General features: G+C 43.5%; 3 protein-coding genes across 3 annotated transcripts in view; all 3 read left to right on the top strand.

Annotated features, from left to right (window-relative positions):
* The window catches only part of LOC110435899 (cycloartenol-C-24-methyltransferase 1-like), a 33,817-nt gene extending 32,777 nt beyond the window's left edge, over nt 1-1,040 (top strand). Inside the window, exons 3-6 of the mRNA XM_021462000.1 lie at nt 355-421; nt 531-656; nt 778-875; nt 974-1,040. Coding sequence (XP_021317675.1) covers nt 355-421; nt 531-656; nt 778-875; nt 974-1,040 — 358 coding nt within the window. The remainder of the gene's footprint in view (nt 1-354; nt 422-530; nt 657-777; nt 876-973) is intronic.
* Nucleotides 1,391-5,028, top strand: LOC8064384. Its single transcript, XM_021461709.1, has 4 exons — nt 1,391-1,997; nt 3,686-3,997; nt 4,130-4,221; nt 4,336-5,028. Exons 1-4 carry the CDS (start codon nt 1,506-1,508, stop codon nt 4,919-4,921), a joined length of 1,482 nt encoding a protein of 493 aa, XP_021317384.1. The 5' UTR covers nt 1,391-1,505; the 3' UTR covers nt 4,922-5,028.
* LOC8064383 (F-box protein SKIP16) lies at nt 7,069-12,627 on the top strand. The gene is made up of 5 exons (XM_002450634.2): nt 7,069-7,395; nt 10,391-11,101; nt 11,359-11,568; nt 11,680-11,786; nt 11,934-12,627. Exons 1-5 carry the CDS (start codon nt 7,153-7,155, stop codon nt 12,010-12,012), a joined length of 1,350 nt encoding a protein of 449 aa, XP_002450679.1. The 5' UTR covers nt 7,069-7,152; the 3' UTR covers nt 12,013-12,627.

Raw genomic sequence — 12,726 nt, 5'->3', positions numbered from 1 at the left:
CTGACTGTTGGGGAGAGGCAGAGTAGAGGGAGAACTGGAGAGAGCAGGTGCATGAATACGTAGAGTCAGAAGAAAGAGAGAAGAGGCAGTGTTGGAGAGGGACGGAGGTAGAAGACGCATCGTGAGATGGGGTTGTATAAAGTACAAATCAAAGGAAAGGAATCGGGGTAAGAGGGATTGCAGTTAGGAATGGAGGAAGTGAAGAGAAGGAAAGAAACATCGGAATAACAATGAACCAGGGAAAGAAGCCGGGCTTGCGGGAGAGTGCAATGGGATTTTAGTAGCGCGAATCTTGAAGCAATAGCAACGGCGAGATAGTGCATGCGGACGCAAGCCGTTGTGGAAAAACCGCGTTGGTGGCCTGCCTGACATCCGCAGCACTCGCCAGTGCATCCAAGCTATGAAAGATGCTGGATTTGAGGTGCTGTACTAAAACCCCCGGCCATGTGGTTTAATTCCACTGAGATAAATCTAGGTGAAAGTATTTGGGGATGGGGAAAAAATGACTGGGTTCTTCTGTTTAATTATAGATTGTCTTCGCCAAGGATCTTGCTGAGGACTCTCCATGCCCATGGTACCAGGAAATAGATCCCGGCCATTTCTCATGGACAAACTTCAATAACTCCCATGTCGGAAAATTCATCACTCAAGCAGTTGTAATAAAAACTTTAGTTTAACACATGTTTCTATTCTAGGTACTCGTTTAATCTGCAGAATTTGGCCTCTCTTCAGATGTCTTACTAATCTACTGTTGTTTTATTTATTTATTTTTTGCAGGTTTGCACACTAGAGTTCCTCCGTATTATCCCGAAAGGCTGCAATAGGTTGTTCAGCATCATACAGACTGCCTTCCACGGCGTTGTGACGGGCAGCCGGTAAGTCTGGACTGGAATGAAAATTACAATCTTGGAATCATATAATGGAGCAACCAAATTCAAATTTGGTGGAACTAACGGATGATGTATGATCCCAGGGAAGAGATATTGACGGTGACCTTCTTTGTCCTTGGCCGGAAACCTCTCAAGGAGAGTGAATTTTAAAGCAATCTACAATAGCATATATATGCAGTATGAGCTCTGCATCATAATTAGGAGCTAAGAATAAAGCTGCCTGCAACATTGTTCAGCAAACAAATGTAATCTTTCTCTTGTTATGTGTTGTGTACTGGAGTGTTCATTACGATTACCATCTGGAACAAACATGCGTTTGGAGTACTGTCGCTTACGTCGTTTCAACAAAGGTATAATGCCGGTTGAGGTGGTGCAGAACTTGCCGGCAATTGAAATTTCTCCAGTCACCGGCCGCATTTGATGAATGATTACCGCACCTGTCAGCTACTACACTAATAAAGCAATAATGATATTACTACGTAACCACTGGTTGGCTCTACAACTACAAAGAAAGCACTGCCTCAGTGATCGACCACCAACTCCAGCACCACAAATTACAACCTACTTAACCTTACTAATACCTTACGATGACATCAAGCAGCAGTGTGAATTAAGATGGATAGAACCAAGAAGCCCAGATCATCAAACTTAGCGTCACACAGGCGATTCGAGCTGCTGGACTTGAACAAGTCGTCGTCCTCGCTGAACATGTCGACGTCCTCTCTGAGGAGCGTCGGCGAGGACACAAGGAAGGGCGGAGGATCTGTTGCCGTCCAAGCAAGGAGGGCGACCACGGTGAGGTTTGCTCCTCCTCCACTGTCATCGGCGGCGAAGGCGAGCTCGGGTCCGGTGTCCCACTCTCAGTCTCAGCAGGCGTTGGCAATGGCAAGGCCTGGGACTGCAAGTGGAGCGCGCCCGGGTTCTGCCTCTGGAACGAGGTGCAGGACGTCTGCAGGGAGGTTGCCGGAGCCGGCCGGTCCCAAGGCAATGAGGAGGAGCTGGGGGTGGACAGGCACAGCTGCTGAATTGGATGCCAAGGAGCCGGCAGCGAGCGGTAATCCTGTGGTGGCGAGGGTCGTGGCAAAGACGCACTCCAGAAGTAGTTCGGTGAGTCATTCTCGTTTAGGAAACCAGTGTGTTTATTGGCCTATGGTTCTGAATATGGATGGAGAAGCTTTGTCTCCGATTCTTTTTGCTTGATGAAGTCTTTCATGAGTGTTTCTTTGTTTCCGTTATGAACATAATTGGATGACTGCTCACATTTACATTGAAATTTACATTAGCAAGGAATTGTTTCCCACGATTTGCTTTAATTAGTTACAGTGTGCACAGACAGCACGAGTATAATGTTCTGTGATGTTTGGAACTCATGTGCACGACGGCACGTTTTGCTTTAGTTCATTTGAGCTTTTTTTTCTCTCGTGACAAATCAACGAGCAGAGCCATAGTTTATCAGCCAAACGAACACAGCCTGGTTTCTATGTTCAGTTTTGTCATACAAAAATTACTTTGACAAAATGCAATAGTGCATTACTTCTATTGGCATCTTTGCGGTCACTATACTGTTTAGCTACTTTTAGCTCTTTAACGTCAACCATATTTTGTTTGTCGTTAGCATGCATTGCCACATTTGGGCAGTGCTGATGGATGTTATAACTTTCTATGAGAAGGACATCTGAACCGATTTCTCCAACCAGGGTACGTAACAAAAAGGATTTAAATAGTAATTTTCAATTATTAGTGGAGCAATCCCTTTTTATTTGTTTTGGGTTATTCCCTTTGAGTGAAACATAAAAGCCATTAGGTGCACCTAATAAGATTTCATGATTCTGTGCCAAATCTCTGCCTTTTGTCGCCGTCTGGATAAAGCCACACCAGTGATAAACTTCACTGAGGTCACTGTCAAAAAGTATGAGACTAGTTGGAGTCAGCACTTCTTCCTTACATCATGTAATCTGTGTTGTATTAGTGAGCACACTTCCACATTGGCAATGCGAGTGCAGCCACTTTAAAGAGGTGTTTGGTTGGGGTGTTAAAGTTTAACATTGTAATATTTTTATTTTATTTAGTAATTAGTATCTAATTATGGACTAATTAGTTATAAAAGATTTGTTTCATAAATTACATTCTAGCTATGTTTTTAATTTTATAAAGAATCTATATTTAGGTCGAGCTGGGCATGCTATGTGGCAGATCTGTGGCCACGCCAGACTTTTTGTGGTGAGTTATGGCGAAGAAAAGACACGTCACCTGTCACTACGAATACTACTAGATCCTATATATAAAAGTTTGTGGCATGAGAAAGGCCTTGTTTAGATGTGAAAACTTTTTGAATTTCGCTATTGTAGCACTTTTGTTTATTTGTGATAAATATTGTCTAATCATAGACTAACTAGGATCAAAAGATTTGTCTCGCGATTTACAGGCAAACTGTGTAATTAGTTTTTTATTTATAGGTTAAAAATTATGAGACAAATTTATTAAGCCTAATTAATCTACCATTAGCATATGTAGGTTAATATAACACTTAAGGCTAATCATAGACTAAGTAGGCTTAAAATATTGGTCTTACAATTTCCAACTAAACTATGTAATTAGTTTATTTTTTATCTATATTTAATACTTTATACATGTATCAAACATTCGATGTGATGGGTGAAAACTTTTTGGTTTGGAAACTAAACAAGGCCCAAACACGTTGTAAAATTTTCAGCTGCCACAGTAAATGAATGTAATGAGATGATATGTGAGTGCATTCCTGACAACAACTCTTGATCTGTGCAAAATCCACTCAGGCTCCAAGAAGATTGCCAGCAGAGGAGAAAGAGAAGCCATTGACAAAGAGAGGCAGCAGTAAGATCATGCCCACATCCACCTCTAGGACGAAGACAAACCAAGGCACGCCTCCAAAAACAGAGACGCAGGGAAGCAGAAGCCCCGTTGGCGTTGCAGCTGCAAGAACGAACATGAAGGCTCCCAACACCAACAGTGTGTCACCCAAGAACATGGACACTGTCGTCGTCTCCCCTCCTCCCACCAAAACATCCGTGGCGACCATCGGCGCCTGCTGGGAGTCTCTACCATCAGATCTTCAGAACCTGGGGCTGGTAACACTCTATTCAGACTCTTGTTCTGCTTTCGCCCACAAGATTGTTCGTTTGGCTGATAAGGTACGCCCGTCAAAGTAGCTGAACATTCGATTAAGCTCGTTGCAAAATTTTGGTCGTGTGTGCATGTAGGAGGTCATGAGGTACAGGGATGACGCGGAGGCTGCAGCTGTAGAGGCCCTGCGTCAGTCCTCTGCCGCAGAGATTTTGCTACGATGTCTCAGGTGCATTCATCCTACCTTATCACCGCTTGAAATAATTTGATCGAATTTTAGACTTTATGAATCACATTTGAAATAGTTTGATCAAAACTTACTGAACTCAACTTGTGTTTACAGTGCCTTTGCGGATTTGACATTCGCCGTGGCCGAGCTATCGCCGCAGCAGACGGTGGACGAGTTCCTTGCCCTCCACGGGGCGCTCGCGGCCGTGGTTCCCTGCGACGACGACAAGCGAGAGGGGCACGCCGCCGCCGGGGCCTGGCTGCATGCCGCAGTCACCACTGACCTCGCACACTTCTCCTTGTACTCCACGGCCGCGGCGTCTCCCACCAAGTCCAGCGGCGCGGCGTCGCTTACCGTGCCCCCGGCGTCCCCGCCGCCACCACTGGCACAACGGCCGGTGCCGTCTGGAGAAGCCGACGGCGCGGAGGAGTCGTGGCTGGAGGCGGCGCGGAGTGCGCTCGGAGAGGAGATGCGCGCGTGGTTTCTTGGCCACGTGGAGCGGCTGCTCGACGACGGCGTGGCCGGGACGCTGGGGCAGCTCAAGAGGGTCAACGACTGGCTGGACGCCGCGGTTGGGCTCGGGCCGGAGTCGGCGGCCGTCAAGCGGGTGAGGAAGAAGATCTACGGCTACCTGCTGGATCACGTCGAGTCGGCGGTGGTTGCGCTCAACGGCGGCGTTGCAGCTGCCCGCCGCGTGTAGTGTGTACAAATGCCGAAATGTATACTTAAATGCACGTCTCGTTTTTGGAAAAATCAAATATTTGTAAATTTGACTGAATATATATAAAAATATATGCTAATATTTATCATATATAATATATATTATCAGGTTGAATATAAAATACACTTTTATAATATATTTGTTTGTAATATTTGCATATATAAATATTTATATTATTTAATATTTTTAATCAAAATTTATAAAATTTGACTCTTTGAAAAATGAGATATAGTAGCATGAAAGAAGTACTTCGCCTTAAATAAAGTTTTTTCGCCAATAAAAAATCCAAGCAGATAGACATGGGCCTTGTTTAATTTCAAATTTTTTTACAAAATAAACACTATAGCACTTTCGTTTTTATTTGATAAATATTGTTTAATCATGGACTAACTAGGTTTAAAAGATTCATCTCGTAAATTACAGACAAATTGTGTGATTTGTTATTTTTTTATCTATATTTAGTGTTCGATACATATACCGTAAAATTTAATGTGACGAGGAATTAAAATTTTTTTTGTAAAAATCTTTTTAGGAACAAAGGCCTTGTTTAGTTGACAAAATTTCTGATTTTGAGTACTATAGCACTTTCATTTGTATTTGGTAATTATAGTCCAATCATAGATTAACTAGGCTCAAAAGATTCGTCTCACAAATTACAGGCAAACTATGTAATTAGTTTTTATTTTCGAATATATTTAATACTATATACATGCGTCCAATGATTCGCTGTGATGGAGAATCTTAAAATTTTCTTAACTAGTTCTAAATTTTTTTGAAAATAAGTACTATAGCACTTTCGTTTGTATGTGACAAATATTGTCCAATTATATACTAATTAGGCTTAAAAGTTTCGTCTCATACATTACAGACAAACTATGTAATTAGTTTTTGTTTTCATCTATATTTAATGCTTCATGCATATATCCAGATTCGATGTGACTGAAATTTTGAAAATTTTTGAGTTTTGGATAAGGGCACTCACAATGAGACTCTATTATAGAGTCTAAAGTTATTTATTTCCTCGAACAATGTGGACTTAGAGTCTAAGGACACTCACAATGCAAACTCTATCGTAGAGTCTAAAGTTATTTATTACCTCGAACAATGTGGACTTAGAGTCTAAATAAGACTTTGAGTCTTATTTTTCTACCTATTTCTTCAATAAATATGTTGCCACATTAGTAAAATACCATAATAATATGTAATTAATTGTCTTGGGCTTTATGATAGAGTCTTGCATTGCGAGTGCCCTAAATAAGACTAAGAGTCTTTTTTTTTTACCTTTTTCTTTAATAAATATGTCGTCACATCAGCAAAATACCCTAAATAATATGTAATTAATTGTCTTGGACTTTGTGATACAGTCTTGCGTTCTTGCGTTGTGAGAGCACTCACAATGCAAGACTCTATCACAGAGTCTAAGACAATTAATTACATATTATTTATAATATTTTACTAATGTGGCAATATATGTTTTGAAGAAAAAAGTAGAAAAAATAAGACTTAAAGTTTTATTTAGACTTAAGTCCACATTATTCGAGATAATAAATAATTTTAGAGTCTGCACTGTGAGTGCCCTGATAGTGTCTTAACTAAGGCCTTGTTTAGATCCAAAATGTTTTTTGATTTTGACATTGTAGCACTTTCATATCTAGAGTAACTAGGTTTAAAAGATTTGTATCGTGATTTATAAATAAACTATGTAATTAGTTATATTTTTATTTATATTTAGAGGGTGTTTGGCACTGCTCCATGAACTCTGCTCCACAAACTTCACCATGGAGCAGCTCCATAAAAAACTAGAGTTCGTGGAGTACCATGCTCTCACAACTCTACTTTTTTCTCGAACTGAGTGCGTGGAGGTGAAACCGTTTGGCTAAAAAACGTGGAGCGGAGCTGAAAAACGTGGAGCAGAGCGGTCTCAAACACCCCTTTAATGTTCCATACATGTGCGGCAAGATGTTATCGAAAATTTTGTAAAATTTTAGATTTTTGGGTGCATTTAAACAATGTCTAAACTAAACAAACCCTAAACAAGGCCCGTGTTGTATGTGTTTAGGTGGGCCCCATGGCAGCTCCCAACCTGACGTGGTCAGGTATCCAGTAGTACCTCCGTTGCGTCGGCCCGTCTGCCCCTTCTCCATTTCGCCACCGCAACACTTCCCTACTCCCCCGAATCTCCCACTGCATCGGAGGGCTCCGCCACGCCAATGGCGTCCCCGCCGCCGCCAGAGGCCGCACCGGCTGAGGCGGGGCTCGAGAGTATGGAGGGCCTCGTCCTGGACACGGTCATCTCAAGGGCCGGCGCGCGCCCCGCAGCGGCGCTCGCCTGCGCCAGCACGCGCCTCCGCACCGCCGTCGCCGACGACTCCCTCTGGCGCAGATTCTGCGCTGAGGACCTGGGGCTCGACGCGCCCGTCGATCCGGAGGGTCAGCCTCTCCCCTCGTTCCAGGTTCGCGATGCTAGACCTCGGTCTTCCGTTTTTTTTTTTTTGGGTCTGTTTTCCCCCTTTGTCCCGATTGGAGCTAACAGAGGAGCGAGCGGCCCATCTCCGGTAGTCGATCGTTGATTCTTCATCTGTGATGTTGCCCGTTAACTGCTTTCTGTTCGCTGTGCTTGGAGTATAGGATGATTCAATATTTTTTTAGTCTTCTATTGTTGCCACTGAGTTCGACTTTGGGATTTATGAAAAGAGGTACGGGTGTGGACCTTTAGAGCCAGTTAATTGCACGTTTCAGTGTTTCCTTAGATGGAAGTAGTACTTAGCGTCTGTTTTGCTACTTTGTCATTTGGTACACGTATAATTTAGCTTCCGGTTGTAATATCTTGCGTACAAGAATGTAATGGATGTCCTTTTACAGCGTGGGCTTCATAGATGATTTTTTCTTTAAATAGGCCCAAAGCAGGGGCAAATAATTGCTCTTATAAGTCATACAAACAACTTTTCCAGTACATAGAAGTAACAATTACATCTCTGTATCCTATACCAGTTCTTGGGTGAAGTCAGCATTCCATACATGCCTTAGAATAGGAAAAAAGGTTATGCCAAAAGTAGAGCAATAAGGCCCAGTTTTGGCAGACCTTCATTCCAAGAAATTTGTGGAATTCTTGGAACTGGTTATTTATAACTGAATTCTTAAATTTGGAGCTCTAGGTATGTTGAGAGCATTTGGGTGAAGCATTTTGTTATAGTTTAGATTAATTTAAAAATTTAACACACATTAATTTCAGTCTTGAAACTACAGATCCAACCTGGATATTGGAGCTAGAGCTTTGCAAATTAGGCACTTTATTCTAAGGATCCTCCTGTTGGCCTTGTAAAGAATTATTTTATATATATCACGAATACGCTGTAATGTGTGAAATAAGGAAATTGTTTATTTCCTCTTGCTTTTGTATGAGAACAGTTATGTATTTAAAAACACAGTTGTTTCTATTGCAACAAAAAGAATCTAATTCCATGCGAGATTCCATTGGGGTTCAACTATTGAATACTAAAAGTTGTTTACTCAAATGATTGGCATAACTCAGTTCTGGATTGTCCTTAGACCAAAGTTTTACTAGATGCAATAACATTTAGGATGGCACACACCCTATTTGTATTACGGAAAGGATAAGTTCCCCACTAGCATTCCTAATCCTACATGGCCGATGTGATTGGCCCGCAGAGGTCAATGTGGGCGAGCTCAAGGGCGTCCGCGCGATACTTGGCCGCCTTCGGGAATTGCAGCCTCCTATGCTTTTTGGCCAGTCGCACAGCTCGCCTGTGTGCTTTATGTAGGACAGCGCACGGACCATCTTCTCTAGCTTGTCAAAGGCGTCGAAGCTGAGATGGTCGAAGTGGGCGTGCAACAACCACGGCTCCATGCGTTGCCGCAAGGCATACTGGCTGCTCCACCTTCAAGTTGAGCAAATACAACCAAGATCGTTTTACCTTGGCGAGAAGTCGTTGCTCTCGGTCCTAAATCCTCTATCTCCCGCTTTTGATCAGCACTTCGCTCCTGTGCTCGTCTAGCTGCCTGATGCTGGAATGCAGCTGAGGGATGTAGTAGACATTCTTCTGCACGCAGTGCTCGCCGTTCTGGCACCGGAAGATGACGGCCTCGAATCTCCACCTTCGAGCCGTCCCTGAACCTCACCGTCCTTGTTACGTCGCCGTCGAGCTCGGAGGAGGCCGCCTTGGAGCCAGTCATGTGGTTGCTGGTGCCTGAGTTTAGGTGCCACCTTTGCTCCATCTCGCAGCCCACTTGTCTGAGATGGACTTTGGCGTGCGGCTCGTCGAGTTTGATGGCTTGTGATGCCTTCCCCTGCTTGGCACCCGCCACCTCTATTTTCTCCTCTACCTTGACATCGTGCAGCGTACAGAACATCGCCATCAGGAGAGTTGGCTCGTCGTTGTCCACCTGCACCATGTGAGCCCTTGGTTCATTTTAGGGAATAGTAATGTGAATGTAAATGAACCACACTGCTATCGTTTACAGTTTAACTGAAAGCAGATTTTGTTTGGTTAGCTCTGTTAACGCTTAACATCTGACGCGACGACTCTACTCTCACATATGTTCCCTGTTCACCCATTGTTCTTCTTTCTCATCTCCGTCACATCGGCATTGCCAGTGCTGGCTGGCCATGGCGATCGAAGCCGTGGCGGCCAAACCAGAACCTGAACAAGCCAACAAGGTGGCAGTGGAGGAGGATCTGCTTCCTGAATTCACCATGACCGATGAGGCACCTGAGCACTCCTTAGCGGCGGGCATGGGCCAATATGAGTTTGTTGGGAGGAAGGCGTCGGTCGTCGAGGGTGGTCCTCACCGGTGAGGCTCTTCTTGCGCGGGGCTAGCATGCAGTGATGCTCCTTGGTGGAGGACTGGAGGTGCTCTTTAGTGGTGGGTCAGCGGAATTGAGTTCACGAGGAAGAAGGGTCAGGCGACGGGATCAGATAACACGCGCAGAGGAGAGGTAACCGGATTGTATGGGCCTGTATCTGATAGCACTGTGACCAGTTACAGGCTGGACCAACCCAACATGTGTAGCAACGGAACCCATTAGCGCTGTAAATTGATTGCGGGCCAAAAAGGCTGAATGAAACATGTTCCTCTTTCTCAGTATTGTTTGATGTGTCTTCCCATATATGTGAAATTCTCAGAAGCAAGATAGTTGAGCTAAGCATCAAAAGGCATTTCAGCTACCCAAATGAGCAACTAAGCATGTTGGACAAGCAGTAGTCACTTGCGAATATTTCATGCATAATCTTTTAGGAGCATCCAGACTGTTTTTAGGGCAGCAACTATTTGTTTTCCGTTGCAAATGCTTGGTTTTGTTTCACCCTATATATTTGCTGTATATCATAGTAATTTAAAAAAGAACAAGTGAAGGGAAATTATATGGTGTACAATTCTAAATTCCTTATTACTGTTGGTTCATTATATCAAAATTCAGTCTGTTTTCAGGTTGCATATAAGGTTTGGTTGGAGTCTTTTGGCATGTACCCTCTACCTATGGTAAAGAGAGTGAAACAATTTTGGACTTCAATGAAAACTTGGTTGTCTGAAAACTTTCCCGAGGCATACAAAACGTTGTGCAAAGGTGTTTCTGAAGCTCAATTAAAGTCGGCAGAGGATGATCTTGGTTTCAAGCTCCCTATGCCCACAAAGCTGTTGTATCGCTTTTGCAATGCTCAACTGCCTTTTAGTGAAGACCATGATGCAAACAAAAGCATTTCCACTCATGGATTGATTGGGGGCTATGCATTTTATGATCATTGGGTGAATGTGCATTTGTCACCTCTTGAGCAAATAGTTGAAGAGACAAAGGACTTCTATCGGGAGTTCCCTGATGTCTTTAATGGGCGCAACTTCATTGTAGTGGCGACTTCATGGTTTCGTCCGAAAACGTTTCTTCTAGATTGCTCAAATGGTGAACTTTATGTTGGTACATACAACTTACCTATAGGAGGAATGCTTCCCTGTGTCCCTAAAGCATTGATAAAGCCAGCAGAGAATGATCTAGCCCAAGATGGACTACTTCTGTGGTTAGAAGAGCATCTTAGGCGTTTACAGAATGGCATGATCAAGACCCGTATGCTGATGACATCGAGATATATCAGCTTATATCCAGAAGCACCTCCATCATGCAGTTCAGCTGTTACAAATGGCATTAAGGTTGTAATTCTTCACTTCCTGCACAGCTATCTAGTCATTTAATTGCATGTCATAACTTTCTTGCACTCATGGTTATACTTCAGTAGTATCACATTTGTTTTTTTACTACCCAGATTGTGTTTGTAACTACTGTGTGGACTGCTCAGATTTTCTGTATATTTATTAGCTAATTTTTCCATGGCTACAGTTCTTCATACTGTAGACCATTCTCATGGATGATTTCTTGAGTTTTGGTCTGACATATCTGATACCAATAGGTACGCTCGTCTGCTGTCTTTGTGCCAGAACATCCTGGGGGGCCTGGGGAAAAATTTATGTTCACTTACTCGATTCGCATGTCAGTTCCAGAGGCATGCATGCTAGGTGGTGTGTACTATTCTTGCTGCCAGCTTTCCTCCCGCCACTGGACCATCAGATCGTGTGACAGGGTTGTTTCTGATGTGAGCGGAGGAGGTGTTATTGGACAGGTATGCTGGGTTTGGGAAACATAACTACCTTTTTGTTATGCTGGGCCTGGGAAACAGAACTATAGAATGAAGATGATTAGCTAGTGTGCCTAATCAACATGTCTTGTGCAGTATCCTGTACTGTTACCTGGTGAGGATGAGTTTGTCTACGAGAGTTGCACGCCACTGCCCAAAGTACCTGGATCTGTGGAGGGTTCTTTCTCGTTTGTGCCTGGCAAGTATGTTCTTATTATCTAGAGAAGTTATGTTTATATGATCCTGTTTATGGATTTATCACCTTCATTCTGTAAATCTACTAGTTAGGGATGCTATATTGTTTTGTAGGCATCATTGTTTATCATTTGTAATATGCTTTTCTTTGTAAGGTTGATCCGACCTGAAGGGAAGCCTTTCGAAGTCATGGTGGCGCCATTCCCTCTTGAGGTGCCAGAATACATCTTCTGATGATCACAGCAAGAACTAAATGTATGCTTGCTAGTTGCATCGCCGTGGTACTGCTTGTTGGGGAAAAGTTTGGATGGTAAGCATGATCTTGTTGGAGTAATGTAAAATAAGAAACCGTGTGCTCTTACTTCATGTAGCAATCAATCAACACAGCCACCAGCAAATGTGCCGCATATCAGTTGCACCTGTGCTGGGCTAGTGTGCTGGACCAGACTGCTGTGGAGATATCAACTAGCAGGCTTAGGCTCCGATCCAACATGATATCCCACGGCGAGGGCGAGGGCGAGGGCGTCTCGTGTTGCACAAACCTCCCCTTTCCTCCATGGCTCAGTTAGTAGTAGCTTAAGGACAACAGGAACATGTCGACATAGAGCGCTTGTGCTTTATGTGCAGCGGAGGACTCGTGGAAGCATTCTCTTATTGTTGCAATATGGCTCAGTGTGTTTGGGCACTTGAGCGAGAAGAGCTTGTGGACCTTATATGCGAGATCTCAGGCTAAAAGTTGGTTGGCAGAGATGTTTCTGAGGTTATAGCCGGACAAGACAAGAGCAGTTGTTATTATGTGGGCAATATATGACACGCAAGGAAAAAACGATTCACGAAGATTTGTTTCAAGGCCCACTGTTTACTCGTTGCTTTGTGGATAGGTTTATTATAGACTTGAAATTGTCTAAGGCACCACCAAAGGAGAAGGCAAGTCGGTCAGCCTCCCCT

Source organism: Sorghum bicolor, chromosome 5 (assembly GCF_000003195.3).
Source record: "Sorghum bicolor cultivar BTx623 chromosome 5, Sorghum_bicolor_NCBIv3, whole genome shotgun sequence".
Taxonomy (NCBI): domain Eukaryota; kingdom Viridiplantae; phylum Streptophyta; class Magnoliopsida; order Poales; family Poaceae; genus Sorghum; species Sorghum bicolor.
Note: the sequence above shows the minus strand (reverse complement) of the source record. Positions and strands in the feature narration are given on the sequence as shown.